The following is a 16631-nucleotide window of genomic DNA, read 5'->3' on the forward strand; positions in this document are numbered from 1 at the left end:
TCTATTTATTTATTTACTAGCTGGCCCGGTCCGCGTTGCCGGCCCGTAGTTTTAGTCTTTAATGCAAATTTTGCATAGCATAATATTTCACAAATCTAGCTCATAAAGGTGAACAAAATTTAATATAAATATTGATTCGACTAAATAGAAATAAATAACTATGGAAGGAGGGCAAAATAATTTCTAAATAGTCAAAGTTAATTACGCTTTTACACCCATTACCATAGCACCTCAAATTGCGCATTAGAGTCCCCAAAAAGTCTATGTTCTTGTTCATGGTAAAATTCAATAACGATTAAACAATACCCGCGTTGTTATCCGCCAATCGGTAAACATCACTATAGATCGGCGGGCCTGGGGACTATATGGTGACTGTACCAAAATATTTACGTATGTTGACATTTTTCTGTAAGATGGTTCTCTACTCACAAAGTAGCCTAAATACAGCAAATAATGGCCAAATCAGTTGAAAAACGTGGCCAAGACCACGGTCACAGCTGTCAGGTCAGGGATACATTTATATAAGGGTTATACCAAAACGTGGCCCAACCAATATTCTCTTGGGGGTTACAAATTCAATAGAAAACAACATTTTTTTTCTGACCACCAATTAGATGTGAAAGTGGACTTGGGAATACGCCAATGTGGGGACTTTACTTAAATAAATTCCTATGTGGCAATTATCTGTATGATGGTTCCCTACCCCAGAGTAGCATAAATACAACCTTTAGCCAAGTCAATTAATGAATGTGGTCAAGATCAAAATGGGCCCTACTCTGAAAATTTCAAACTTTATGCGAAGAGGTTCTCTACCTCCTTAGAAACAAAAATGCCAAATAATGGCTAAAATATTAAAAAAGTGACCAAGACACCAAAAATAGCTTAAATCATACGATGGTTATATAAATATGAAATCGGGTTGTCCCTTATCCGTGAGTTATGATCGATATCATGACCTATCTTGAATGTTTGGGAAGAATTTCTGGAAGAATATAAATCCTTTTCTTACTAAAAGTCCCATTCGCTCTACTATTTTCCACCCTTTATATTTGGTATTTTTCTGATTGTACATTGGACGGATTTTTGTGACAGGAAAGAAGTAGTTCCACGCTTTGAAATGATCCCCATTAGGCTTTTTCGGCAATTTTTGTTTGTTCAAATGTGTTCGCATCTTCCAGCTGAACCACGATGTTGGCCCTGGAGTTGAAAGGTAGATGTCAGTTGACATCGTATTTCCTACTTATTTCATTTTTTGGTGAAAATTTGTATATAGTGAAAAATTATTCTTTATTTTGTTCGCAAAAAAATTACCGAATTCAATTAGATAATACAAATTGACAAAAAAATTGACAAAAGAAGAATAACACATTGAAAAAATCTTCAACTTGTTCGCTGATTTTTTTACAGCAAATGTTTAAAGATCCTTATATAGTTTGTCAATAGAATGTACTTCTATTTTAAAATTCGATTCCATTAAATTATTTCGACATCATCTATTCCGTTTCGCCACCACATAATTCGGTACTACGCTTCCATGTAACTCGCCATCAATTTCATTTCTCAAGAAATCAAGTCAATTAAATAAATTGGTATTAATATTTGAATTCAAAAAAAAAAAAAAAAATATATAAAAAACACTACAAATGTACATTAGAAAAAAGTAAGTAAAAATGGAAAAAAAATCATGCAAAATAAAACATTACTATTGTACATTTCAAAAGTCAAAATGAAAATGTTAAAATATCACATTTTTACGCGATTTTTTTGGATATTATCCTTTTCGGAGAGGAGAAAATTCCGAATTTGTTTGAATCGTTAAAATCAGTCCAGCGGTTCTTAAGTTATAAGCGTAGTAACTAACACAACTTTCTTTTATATATATAGATTTTAATTTTTGATTCATTTATTTATTTATTATTTATTTATTTTTTTTTTTTTTTTTTTGATTGAAGCAAATTTGGTACTTAGTGTCGGTGTAGTGTCTGTAACTACATCATATGGTAGAATATTGTCTGTATAGGGCCACGTTTTCCTATATCTATGTGGGGGATATGTGGGTGGTGTACCTCCCGATATTTAAGCCACATTGTTTAAATTTCGGTACTTAGATTTCCTATTGTGTTCTGCGTCCTTTGTCAGAACGATGTCTATATAGGCTAACATTTCGTATATAACGGTGCCTCCCGATATACGGTATTCTGAAGATATAGCTCACATTTTCTAGGGGTACTGTTTAAAATTCGGTTAACGTTTTTCGTTATTCTGTATTCTGATTATTTTAGCCACATTTTCAGCGGAATGTTTTAAAGTTCAGTATATAGAATTTGTAATAGGTTCTTTTTTCTAGAAAACTGATGACCATGATTTCTTCGCCACCCAGAAAGCGGTAGTTCCGAATATTTGGTATTTTTTGATGTGCACATAACTGCATATACAGAAAATTAAAAATTTGCAAATTCCTTCCAAATTGTGGAGGGTATTAAAAATTCACATTAAAAAATTACTAATTTTTTACTTGTTTATTTTCTCATTTTTTCTATTAATTCCTGCTATTTTAAAATTTGTAAATTTTAGCACAGACTACGATAGTTGCATTTTTAGGAGCAAAAATCAGTGTTGTATTCCAAAATAATACGATTTAACATTGCATTTAAAACAAATCCAATTTTTAAGGTGATTTATTTTTACTTTTTTTATGATAAATTATCGTACAGTTGGAAGGATTAAGCACATAAATAAAGATAATACCCTAAGTAATCGTTAAAGGGTGTAGTCGAAACAGTTTTTGTATGTGAGTGTATTGTTTTGAATAATAAACTAATTTTTTTCAAATTCTGTTGCAATTTAAATTTGTATTTACGATGTAGGTGAAATGTTATGCGTTCTATTAATTTTTCGAATTGTTACCTTAAAATTAAATAGTTTGAGAAAAGTGTCAAATAAACAAAATAACTTCTTGCATCTATTGTTACTTAATTTGAAATAAAAGACTCTAATTTCAGAGTTGTGTTTTTCAAATTTCATCAATCTGCCCTACTTTGTAATTATTGTACCATGCTTGTTGCCTTCTAATCAATTTTATTTGAAGATTTCCTTTTTTGGCGCATTTAAGTAAAGCTTGGGAAGAAGTACTCTTACAAGTGTCCAGGTATCTACTTGCTAAATAATCTACAGACCGTTAGTAAGCATAGGATTATGATGCGGCATAAAATTTTATGGTTCTTACATTATTTAAATGCTGGATATTGTTACCTAAAATATAATACGAAAAAATTTAAGGTATATAAATTATTCACTAAATTACAACAGATATTAAAATTACTGCAATTTTCAGGTGTCACAAAATACATTAAACCACATTTTCATGTATTTTTCTCAGAAATTCAAAAGCTACTAACATGATAAATCACCATTTTAACAACGAAATCCTACAAAAATCTACAAGCCCTCTGTAGATATAGGGACCTCTAATGGCGACCTAGAGCTATTACTTTATCTGTGTCAAAGCGTTGCAAAACAGATTTCGATAAGTCCTCATTTATGAAATGTAGTAAAAGAACCTAATAGTACAAGTATAGACTAGGTACTCTTTATATTGCGAAAAAGTCGTAATGAAATGTATACACATCCGTTATGGTACAATACTTTAGTAATTTTTCTTAATTTTATATTTTTTCTTTCTTTTGAGTTATTTTAAGCAATTTTATAACTGTAGATCGGTACTAGAGGTCCCTAGTACTCGTGAATGTAGATATTTGTAGAATTTCGTTATTAAAACTTTCGTCCTTTCATTTTTTTCATATTTCTTCTACAAATGACTTAATCCCCCTTTTGTGTTGCGGAGCCCCTTCTCGATATATTTTCTGAGCTTTAAGGTGTGAGTACATAAGCAACTGGCATCATGGCCAGGCATATTAATGTCAAGTTAATAATTACAAACTCCACTATACCTACACCTTCAGTCCTTAGGTTGCTGCATTGTATTCGGAAAACTCCTTCAAAGTATAATATTAAGTCCCGCTTCAAACGTTTTTTCTCCAATTGCTAGAGAAAAAAAAATAAAAAAAAAATTAAAAAGCTGTAAGTTCGGCCGAGCCGAACTTTGAATACCCTCCACCATTTGGTACAAATTTGGCAATTTTCAAAAAAATAAAATCCGTTAAAAATTCTATTAAAATCTTAAAATACCAAATGTAGCCGTATATTTGGGTCTATACGACGACGTGGGCCTGCATAGGCAACTTTTGTCACAAGCTATTACAATATTCAAATGCGAAACTTGAAAAAAATCCGTTTATAATGTAGTTAAAATCATCAAAATACCGAATATAGGGAGGTACCACGGGGGTTATAAAACGTGGACCTGCACAGATAATTTTCTGGCATAGACTGTAATATTCATTACGAACTTCAAATACAAAATGTTAAATAATTCCGGTAAATAATGTCTCTAAAATCATTAAAATACCGAATATCGGGGGATTCCGTTATATGGGGACCTACATGGCTCATTTTCTGTATGTATGTAGTATCCATTATAAACTTCAAATACCAAATTTGAAACAATTCCGGTGAATAATGTCGCTAACCCCCATGTTACCTCCCTTTGGAATTTGAAGTTCGTAATGTATACTACAGCCTATGCCAGAAAATTGTCTGTGCGGGTCCACGTCTTCGTATAGCCCTATATAACGATACCTACCGATATTCGGTATTTTGATGATTTTAGCTACATTGTTACCGATTATGACAAATGCTACTTATGCAGGTTCATGTCATCGTATTGACCCTAATATAACAGCTACATTCGGCATTTTTAAGATTTTAACAGAATTAACGTATTAATTTATTCTTTCATGAACTTAATTAACTATTCCGTATGAAAAAGTTTACATAAAAGTATCTCAATTCAAGCGTGTTTCACTTTAAACTTCACATACCTGTAAGATCGTTTGCATATCAAAAAACTATGAAGTGAGTGAGGCCGTTATATGGGACCATTTGAAACAATTATGTGGGTAAATATGACTGGGATTATTAAAATACTGAATATCGCTCGGTATCGTTATATGTGCGCTATAGAAAAACGTGGAACTAAATATTCATGTTCTGCCACCGAGCTAGAACCCATTATGACCCACAAATAACAATTTTTACACAAATCCGCTAAGAAATGTGGCAAATATCATCAAAATACCGAATATCGGGAGGTATCGCTGTATATTGGCTATACCAAAACCTGGACCTTTACATATAATTTTTCGCCACGCGAGCTAAAAGCCATTATACCCTACAAATATAAATTTTTGGACAAATCCGTGAAAAATGTGGGAAAAATCATCGAAACAACGAATATTGAGAGGGACAAAATCGTGGACCTATGCATACAATGTTTCGCCATACGAGCCAGAACCCATTTTGATCCACGAATGCCAATTTTTAGACAAATTCGATAAAAATTGCGTCCAAAAATCATCAAAATACCGAATATTGGGGGGTACAATTGTATGGGGGCTTTAGAACCCATATTATACCCTACAAATACCAATTTTTGGACAAATCCGTGAAAAATTGTGTCAAAAATAACGTGGACATATACATACAATGTTTCGCCACACGAGCTAGAGATATCATTAGAACGCCGAATATCGGGAGGTAGCGTTCTATGGGGGCTATACCAAAACTTATACCTATACAATGTTTCGCCACACGAGCTAGAACCCATTATGACCTACAAATACCAATTTTTAGACAAATCCGTGGAAAAAATGAGGCAAAAATCATCAAACTTCCGAATATCGAAAGGTACCGTTATATGGGGACTATACCAAAACATGGACCGATATATCTCATTTTCAATACCAACCATCCTAGATACAATACAAATTGTTCTGCTAAATTAATGCGGGCTGTATAGTGATTTCAACAGACAGACAGACATGGTTTAGTCGAATTAGAATTTTATGCTGATTATGAATATATATGTTTTATGGGTTCTACGATGAATATTTAGGGATGTTACAAACGGAATGACAAAGTTAATATACCCTCCTTTCCAAGGTGGACGGTATAAAAAAACCTACGTGGATAAATACCTAAGTTTAGGAAAGGTTAACATATTGCCTTCCTAATAGGGTTGTACACTTTTAAAACGAGGATAGAATGACTTCCATTGTTATCACCCCTTTCGAATGCGTTAGTATTTGCTTTATCCAGATTAAAACACATTATTAGGATTTATTGCTTAATCTGTATTAATTCGACAAGAATTGCCATATAAAAATAGATCTTCTCACGACCAGATTTATTTTAAATCCAGGGTGAAATCTACATACTAACAGAAAACATTTTGTTATATATTTTTAAAATACTCATAACTTCGCTAATTAAAGAGATTTCTCGGCAAGTTAGCGGCCAACTTTAATCTAGACTTTTCGTTCAAATTTTTGAATTTTAATTTCACCGAAATTTTTCGATCAAATTCGGCAAATAAAACTCAAAAGAAATGTGTTAGTAAAATCCCACTACAGGACCCTATTTCAATAATAATTTATACATATTAATAATCTGCTTACCTGTTGTCTCATTATTTGCGATCTTGTCATGGACATCTAATTTCCTTTTGGTCATCGGTAAAGTATATATTGCCGAACGTTTGGTAAATCTTTGGACCATTTCTTCCGACGAAGAAGTTTTACTTGCTATGGGATTTCTAGGCGAGCCAGACTTGGAATGTTCCTTAGATGAATATGAAATTTTCTTGATTTGCTTATTTCGAGAAGGAGTATTTCTGCTTGAAGATGAAGCCGATGCTGAATTACTGCAAATAAAAGCGCGGATTGAGAACGATTTATAGATATAATGATTAATATCCAAATTGTGTTTCATATTTACCAAACAGCTTTGTAATACTGGCAAAAGAAATCAGGCCGTATTCCATATTGCCGCATATACGCTTCACACCTTCGCAAGAAATATGGATTTGTGGACAAATCTGAAGACTCGTCGCCGTATCCGTTACTGCTTTGGCGATGTTTTGGTGTCCTTTGTTTACTTTTCTCATGCTGTCGATCAAAGTGGGGAACATGTTCCTCTTCTTCGAGCTCCGGTATATTGTCAAAGAATTCGTTACACCTTTTGTAACTGCCACTATTACTGCTAGTACAACTACTCTCCCGCTCACTGCTGCCACTTGATGCAGCCTTGCGTTTGGAATTGTCTTTCTTAAGGCTCCCTTCGCTTGTAGTGGTGGTATTTGGCAATGACGTTGCTGTAGATTTGCTACGAGTATTTGTCAAACTTATGCGTCGATGATAATCTTCGTATGTCTCATCCGGGAACAACATATCATGTTTGATGTAATTTCACTGGTCGTGCTCCACTTGTATGCCACGGTGTCAGTTACGAATTATGGTTATTTGTTCACCTTCAACTGTAAATAGAGAAAAAAATAAAATTAACTTTATTACAGACATGGTGTGCCACCAACAATCTTAAAGTTCTACAACCCTCTGCTTGTGTGTGTGTGTGTGTATTCCCAATTAAATTTGTAACTCCAAATTGTTCTTGTTTTGTGTTATCTTAGAAGATCTAGCGATCACTAAAAATGTGACGAGGGTTTGTTCTTCAAGGAAGAAGACATGTCATGCTCTTTATATTATATTAAATTACACAGTCATGATTTTCCTACAAATTGCATTTTTAAAATTGTCCATTTGCTGCAAAAAGATTTTTTTACAACCGAAAATTATTATTGTTAAAAATGTATGCTCTTTCATGCCACAGATAATTCATACAATTTTTAGATCTAATTTTTAAATAAGTGGCAAATAATATAAGGACATATTAACTTATTCTGAGGGTCTTGACTTAGGTTGAACTATTTGACACCAGAAAACACTACATAGAATAATAAAGCACAATCGGTATCTAAGCTATCACCTCAATGTGTTATTTTTAAAACAATCTAACATAAAAAAATTTATTATAGATGTAACCTTCTTAATTCTAATCAGCCGAAATCTTTCATTCACTTCAATAATATTTTAATATCTTAAAGCGCGTGTGTTAATTAGAATAGTGTCCAATCTCCCTCTTCGATTGTCAACTCTATCCCTTTTTCTGTGAGAAAAGAAACCCGACCGCTTCGTTGGGGTGTTATTTCAATTCTGATTTTATTTAAGAAATATGTTCCTTACGTACTACTGAAACTAATCTAACTTAACCTAGTCGCAGCCACACAATTGTTCTTATCTATTCTAATATTGAATGGATAACATTGCAAGGCTGCTTGTAATTTCATTCAAGTGGTCTTGTGCATCTACTGAGCGCATCGATATCTGTGCCTGTGGGTCATAACCTTTATTATCTCACATTATCGTATGCGTCAGCGCACAAGATCACTGAATTCTTCATATGTGATATTTTATGGCGGCTGGGAAATATTTAATTTTAGACCATTTATTTTTATTGCTACATTTTCCCAGCGCCTCAATCGCACTCAAAAGTATGTACAAAGTATTTTGTACAGCGTGTAAATACAAAGTGTTATCGGGATTAAGCCATATTATTAAGATTTATTGCTTAATCTGGATTTATTTAACCATATTTACCATACATCATTTTTTTATATTTTTTTTTGTTTTATATGTATACGTAAACAAACATCAGCGATGCAATATCTCCTTTTTTTTGAGCAGTTTTTTGTTTAGCACATCTACTATAGAAACGATTAATGGTTTTGTATTAATACGGCATTTTTAAACAATCACAATATACCAAGAACTAGCGAGGAGTTAGAAGAATTTATAGTTGTTGCAAAATGGTCAGACTTTATCCCTTTATTGTTTTTTTTTATAAAAAACGTTTGTTTATTAGTGCAGAAAAAGATTAAATATAGACATAAAATCTAAAATAGGTGTGTCTGGTTACTTTTCCTGCAGGAATTGTCCAGCAACATCTTTCTGAGAGAGTAAGGTAGTTTTATTCTCTTTTGCAAGGAAATTGCGAAAAGTAAATAGACAGCTGCTTTGTCAAAACAAACCAATTTGTCCCCCATTAAAAGAATTAAACGAAAGGAACCACCAACAATTTCACAAGTTTTATAAATAAAAAGGAAATTGACAATAAAATAAAAATATGAGCAATAAAAGGAAGATAGATTTGATGTGTTCCGCGGAATCCTTTAAACCTGTTGCTAATGGCATTTGTCTAAAAATGTTGTAAATAGTCTTTTATTTTCTATTACATATTAATGTATATGTTTTTCACATTTTGTAAAGTTGTTCTCCAAAAACAATTAGTCTTGTTAATTCCAAAACAATAATTTTAAAATAAAATTACAAACTGAAATAAATAAACAATAGAAAACATCTGATTGAATGTCGATGAATGAGAAGAAGAAGAGTTGCAAGAGATTTCAAGAAAATAATTATCCAGCAAGAATTAGCAAACTCTCACTGAAAGAACTGTCAAAATTTCTCTCTCCAACCGCTCTCTTTTGTAGAACTTTCGGGTTAACAGACGACTTCCAGTAACAATTTGTAACAATTGTTACAAATTTTAGGGTAACCAGACACACCTAATAAGTTGTTTTGTTTTTGCCCAAATAATCAAAAAGGGGATAATATTCATAAAATTTATATTATTACTTAAAACTTACTATATACAATAATTACAGATTTATTGATCCATTATGTATACTGGATTTCTGTTAGGGTCATATTAATGGTACCTTCTGTGGTAATATATAAAATTATTATCGTCAACTAGCAGCCCTCTCTCTTGCAAGTTCAATAAAGTCACTGGTGACAAAAGTTTTCTTAATAAAACATCTATATTTTCCACATTGTCTATCAAGTATTTGACATTTTTGTGGCTCATCAATTATAAAAACGCCTACTATTTTAACGTTATGACGTTATATATTGATTTATTGGATAGTCGTCAAAATTCGCCATTAACAACGGGGTTTAGGCCCAGAGCCACAGCGAGAAATTTTCTTTCGAAACGTAGGTCCAGGCAGGGAAGAAAAAAAAAGAGATTGAATGTCTTAATATTTGATGATATATATATATTACCATCGTTCTCAACTAATAAACAAATGTTGTTTTATAAAAACAACAATAATGAGATTAAGCCTGACGATTTTTTCAACAACTAAATTACAAAATATTTTGTCGTCGGCACTTAGCCCACATAGGAGGGTGTTTGGTCACCATGAATGTGCCCAATGTTAATATCTTTGCCCAATGCCCGATGCTAGAATCTTTGTGGTGGTTGATAATGCAGTACCCGTCGGCGGTGCAGTATCGCAACGGAAACGCAAAAAGAAGCATGTTCATGCATGTCCAACTCACTTAAAGCTTTTGGCTAAATTAGCCGACGACCAGGCGGTTAAAAGGCTAATTCTGCATCAGTGGCAAGGTAGTCAGCGAGTTAACTTGGACGAAAGGAGAGGTATTTAGGTATAGATGGTTAGGTTTTGTACATTTATATTGGCCAACATCAACGCCGTTACACCGACGCCCAACAGACACTACATCCGGTTATTCCACGATGAGGTCCTGATTTGGGCTAAATGCAAAATATGTCAAACCAGAGATTTGGGATAGGCGCGTATATTGTTACCTACAGCATAGGAAAAAGGTTAGGATTTGAGGTACCGCTATATTGGTAAGAGAAAAAATAAAATGTGAAAGAGTAAGACTTAATTTAGGATTATTCATTAGATTAAATAATTATTAGCAGAATTACCTTTAAAAACTAAGTATACTTCACCTTAGATTTAAATAGATGTAAGATATTAAAATGAGAACGTAAGGGACTGCAGTTTCCATAATATTTATATGGTTATTATAATTGTAAATACAGTATGACAAAAATTACTTTATACAATAAAAAAATCTTACTAAGATTTCACAAAATAATGCATTAAACTGGGTGGTTTTTTGCATTATTCTAATTCTGGACATTGTTAATTAAAATATAATGTAGAAAATTTTTCAAAAATATAAAAACTATACACCAAATAACAACAGAAATAAACATTTCTACAATTTATTGGTGTCACAAAATAGTTTACATAAACCACATTTTGATGATTATTTCAAAATTTATATCATAACAATTAAAAAGCTGTAAGTTCGAACGTGCCGATCGATACCGATCCACCATTTGGAACGAATTTGGCAGTTTTCAAAAAATAAAATCCGTTAAAAATGCTGTTGAAATCTTAAAATTCACGAATATATCCGTTATGTTAGGGTCAATGCGACGACGTGAACCTGCATAGGCAACTTTTGTCATAAGCCATTACAATGCGAAACTTGAAAAAAAAAAAAAATCAGGGAATAATGTAGCTAAAGCCATCAAAATACAGAATATCGGGAAATACCGTTATATGGTGGATATACGAAGATATGGACCTGCACATACAATTTTCTGTCTAATGCTGTAGTATTCATTACGAACTTCAAACACCAAATTTAAAACAATTCCAGTGAATAATGTCGCTAAAATCATCAAAATATGGAGGGTACCGTTATATGGGGGCTATACGAAAACGGGGACCAGCACAGACAATTCTCTATCATAGACCGTAGTATCTCTTACGAACTTTAAATACCAGATTTGAAACAACAAAAAGGGGGTACCATTATATGGGGGCTATATCAAAACGTGGATCTACAATACCATAAGTCCTGCAGATATAATACACATTTCAGTAAAATTTTATCAACCTACTTCATTTCATTCGGAACCGCAATGCCAGTGGTTCTCAATTTTCAAAGGAAACAGGACAACAACAACTCTGATTGAGTTTTTCAATTGAGTCGGAATATTAAATTCCCGGATATGATAACAACAGCAAAAATCAAACTTAAGGTAAGGCAAGGCCACCAACTATAAAAATATATAATATGCATGCCAAATTTTACTATCAAACTTAAAGAAATTTTGAAGCATAATCTATTTACAATCAACATTATCAGCAAAAGTTTAATACACCTAAAAAATCACTAATGAAGACCACGAAAACATTAGGAAATACTTAGAAAGTCAAAATTCCCAATTAAGAACAAAAACCTAACACTATTAGTTAAGGCATAGACAAATAAAGGTATAGACTAAAAAGTTTTAAAATTTCCCCTTCCGGCAGATGTCACTATTGTTGATCTTGGGCCAGTCAAGTCACTCAGGGCTAGTGAAGTCACTCGACTCCGAAAACAATTTATTCATTTTTCTGCTATTGAAGTTCTATATTTTTATATTTCACGACATAGGGTAAGTGTACCAGTAGTCGGCACTTTTAGTATTTTCGATTTTTCAATCGTTCAACATTCTGAGTGAAATCTTTCAATTGGAGAAAAATTAAGTTTTTCAGATTTCAAATTTTGTTTACTTTTCGAAATAATAAACAAAAATTGAATTTGTTTTTATTAAATTGGCAAAATTTGCAATTTCACTAAAATAGTAGTTTTTTGCCAGTAGTCGGCACCATTTTCCAATGCTCGGCACCATTTTCCAATGTCTATTTGCCAGTAGTCGGCATATGGTATTTCAGTAAAAATTATTAATTTGTATATTTTTTATTTCAAATAGTATAAAATAATGCTGCATTACTAATTCACAGAATTTGAAATTAATTTCGTTTTTAAATAGTGTTTTATTTAATTATTATTCTAAACCAAATATAGGTAGAAAAAAAATCAAGAATAGTATGGTAACGTATGGATTTTCAATTAAAATAAATAAAAAAGAAAAAATACCATTCTTATATTTGGAATTTGTGAATTGATCTTTTTCCTTTAGATTTTTTTCAAAAATGCCACCGCGAATAGCTGATTTAAAAAACCTACTTAATTTAGAAAAGTTGGTCAAAAAGCACATATAAAAGCAACTGCCGACTAAAAATTATTTTTTTATTTGAGTAGTTTTTGGATTATTTTTTTTTTTAACTTTTCTCAAGTTTTGGTGAAATTGGTCAAATATGATATTTTTCTAGTAATCGACACCCCCTGCCGACTACTGGCAAATCTCTTTTTTTCTGTTCCTAATGTCGGAATTTACTAATATAAAAGAAAAATGCTTGAATTGTATTTTATAAAATGATCTTTAGACTGTTATTTGCAATTATAAAATATTTCTGATTCCAAAAGTTTTAAATTTAATTTACTTAAATCGATTATTAAGTTGACGCCACCACTAATTTTTTCTTTACAAACAGCACTATCGCATGCGTTGGAAGACACTCACTGCCGAAAACCGTTATTCTCTCGTAATAAATGATCGGAGCTCATTGTTTTTTTTACAGAAAGAGAGCAAAGAACACTGTTGACGTTTTTCTGCAATTATTTCGTTATTTGGTCAATTCTATTCTTAGTTATTTAAGATTAAATTTCAAAACTGCCGACTACTGGGACATGCCGAACTTAGGCGCACTTACCCTATTTGGATAATGTAAAAGTAAACAAAGTCACTGTTTCGTTTTTAATTGATAAATAATAAAGGATCTAAAAATATTCAATCGGCCCTATTACGGTTATCGTCGGCGTCGCAAAATGAAGTCGAGGTGACAATAATGATATTAGGGTTGACGTTTTTTGTCGATAGCGACAAATTGTTGCCATTATCTCATTGTCGATACAACAGTCGACGTGAAGTCGATATTTGAGAATATCTGTCGCCGTAAAAAATTGTGACGACATAGTACTTTTTAGTCGACGTTGATATTGTGAGCATTTTGTATTTCATATTTGACCATGAAAATAACAATAACAAAATAATTTAAAATTTTGGTTTCCGAATTGGACAAAAATCCATGTTTGTCAAAAGGATTTACCAAAGGTCATGTTCCAGCAAATTTTAATTCAGACTGGGAATCCATTGCTACAAAATTAAATGTAAACGGGCCTCCGATTAGAGACTCCGATGGCTGGCAAAAAGTATGTAAAAATTAAAATTATTTTTGTATGTTTTATTAGTTAGTTTTCTACAATACATCTAGGTTTGGAAAAATTTAAAACTAAAAAGAAACTTGTGCAAAACAAGGGTGAAACCAGCAGCAATGGAGGTGGCATTTTTAAGCAAATGACTTTGTCGCCTTTGGGGAGTATGTCGCGAATATAATGCAGTTTCAAAAGTTATTGAATCCACCAGGTCATGCACTTGGAATAGAAAATAAGGAAAACATAAGTGTAATAGACGTTATAGTTCATGAGAATGAGCAAGTGGACAATGCTGATGACGAGACTGATGTAACCTACTATTGAAGCTTCTCGATCGCCCAATGGTAAAAACTCATCAAGGAAAGTAGAAACTATTAAACGCTTGAAAGAGCGGCATAAACGTTTGGAACAACACAATCAAGAGCCAGGCAATGCAAATATGCTTGTTGGCTGCCTTAACACTCACCGCTGCACTACTAATATATTCTTCTCTTCATCCTCGCTTGAACTTAATATATGTAACGCATTTATAATCTCCATTTTTTCACTATACTTTTTATTTTTTCGAAAGAGTCGAAATTAGAATTCAAAATACCAAAAAATATATATTTTTTGTCAATAACAAGGGAGTGTAGCTAACCTTTTTTTTTAATTGTTGCCAACTGTTATTCTAAACTGTCGATGTCGCTCCTATGCCTTACCATAATACCATTTTTGAATCGAAGCGACGGCGAGGGCGAGGGCGACTCGCACATAAAGTCGACGACGACTATAGTAACGACAACCGTAATTGGGCCGAATATTTTGTATTTTGAGAGAATTGAGTGAGTCTACTAAACCTCTCTCACAGCATGAACGACATCTATTGAAACACTTTTTTCAGAGAGCACAGACGAAACAACTTTTTAGTCTATACCTAATTTGTCTATGGTTAAGGCTGCTTCTGATGCGTATAACGAAAGTGACCTTAAGCAATTTATTGAGTAAACTGATCCCAATTTAAAAGTCAGCAAAGTTATAAAACTGACAGGGCGTAGATGGCTGGTAAAATTTTCTCAAGAAATTGATATTAAATCGTTCACAAAATTAAAATATATTCTTCATGTAGATGTAGATATTAGCAAATATGAAAAGGAAGAACTATCCTAGTGTAGGAAGTGCAAAAACATGGCCACATATCCACAAACTGTAATCTAAATTCCAGTTGAGTTAAATGTGGTGAAGATCAGGCCCAACAAATGTACTATTCCCCTAAAAGAGTTAAATACGTAAGAATTCATAACTACCGACCTCAAATCAGGTCGAATTATCAAAACAATAGGCAGACCTGTTGTGACTGCAACACAATAGACCGCGTAGTCAATTATAATAAGTGCACAAAGAGGCTAGAAATTCTTAAAAAAATGACACAAAAGAGACTTAACTCTTCAAGAATATCAATAGAAAATTAGTCAAAATATCTTAATGCTTCTAAATTAAAACCTGGCGTCACATTGACAAAGGCTACCACAAATAATAAGCAAAATACCTCACATTTTCCTCTAAATAATCAATCAAACTAGAGAATCTACCACGAATATAAAGGTGATAATAATTATAGACAACATAGGAGTGGCAGGAAGGGAGGTGGCACATTCATAGTTCTTAAAGAAACATTCAAAAGTGACCGCATTGATATAAAGGTACACAATACTGATGCCACTGTAATAAAATTAAGAAATATAAATGGAGAAGCTCTTTTTTTGGCTTCGCTATATCTTAGACAACCAGGAACAAATAAAGCAATAATCGGAGCAGATTCTAATGCGATAAATACGTTCTGGGGTGATGCGCAAATAAATTCAAAGGGTAGAGCTCATAATGATTGGTTGCCATCATCTCCAATATTAGTATTTAAAAACTAATGGACCGAGTCGGAAAACAAGTAATTCCTAGTCATACATAGATTTTTTTTATGACAACAAATGGAATTAACCTACTCACTCTAAATCAGCGGTGCTCAAAACCGTGTTCTAGAACATGAGCCGAAAAACGAGATAATTTAAGAGAAAATTAAAATTCAGTTTTTCTTTATATTTTACGATTCAATTTAATTATTTTTAACATGAATGTTTGCCTAAATAATTTATAAAGCAAATGGATAAAAAATATTTGTATAAATAATGACTTAACACTGTTTTGTTCTTGATTTAAATAAGCAAAGAGAAATTTGACTGAAAAGAGATATTTCTTTTTGAGCACCCCTGCTCTAAATGATATAAACTATGAATTGCATAAGAAAATTTTAATTAAAAAGGGATTCAATCGTGAACTAGATAGAATTCTCCCGAAATAAAGATTACCTACAAATGCAACTGTAGCAGAAATGCATTTATCTATAAACAAAAGGACTTTCACATTTCAAAATGCAATGAACAATCACATACAAAAATACGCACCCAAAATGAGTTTGCTTCCTGAATTACTTCAAAAATTGTTCATTAAATTGCGCAAAAAGAGGCTTCGTAGAAAATTCCACACAAAACAATTAGCTAACAGGCATATTACATACTACAGGCAGTGATCAAAAATATAGACATTATTATTGAGCAAAAATAACATATTTTGAAGAAGAACATTATATTAAAAACTAAAATACAATATATTGCAATGTCAGCATGTTTAGACGAGTTAAAGTAATTG

General features: G+C 32.5%; 1 protein-coding gene across 1 annotated transcript; it reads right to left on the reverse strand.

The window, feature by feature from the left end:
• Positions 1 to 3193: 3193 nt before the first annotated feature.
• LOC101897964 (uncharacterized) lies at positions 3194 to 7424 on the reverse strand. Its single transcript, XM_005180667.3, has 3 exons — positions 6895 to 7424; positions 6576 to 6820; positions 3194 to 3252 (listed from the first exon to the last, which is right to left on the reverse strand). The coding sequence occupies exons 1-3, from the start codon at positions 7344 to 7346 to the stop codon at positions 3194 to 3196; spliced, it is 756 nt and encodes a 251-aa protein (XP_005180724.1). The 5' UTR covers positions 7347 to 7424.
• Between the last annotated feature and the right edge of the window lie 9207 nt (positions 7425 to 16631).

Source organism: Musca domestica, unplaced genomic scaffold (genome assembly GCF_030504385.1).
Source record: "Musca domestica strain aabys unplaced genomic scaffold, Musca_domestica.polishedcontigs.V.1.1 5, whole genome shotgun sequence".
In the NCBI taxonomy this organism is placed as follows: domain Eukaryota; kingdom Metazoa; phylum Arthropoda; class Insecta; order Diptera; family Muscidae; genus Musca; species Musca domestica.

Bases quoted from the DNA above. Each gene is read 5' to 3' on its own strand.
- LOC101897964 (XM_005180667.3), bottom strand. From the start codon at position 7,346: ATGTTGTTCCCGGATGAGACATACGAAGATTATCATCGACGCATAAGT. The intron at 6,821-6,894 runs GTAAATATGAAA...TTTTATTTGCAG, and splicing joins CAGTATTACAAAGCTGTTTG to TAATTCAGCATCGGCTTCAT. The intron at 3,253-6,575 runs GTAAGCAGATTA...ATTATATTTTAG, and splicing joins CGCAAATAATGAGACAACAG to GTAACAATATCCAGCATTTA.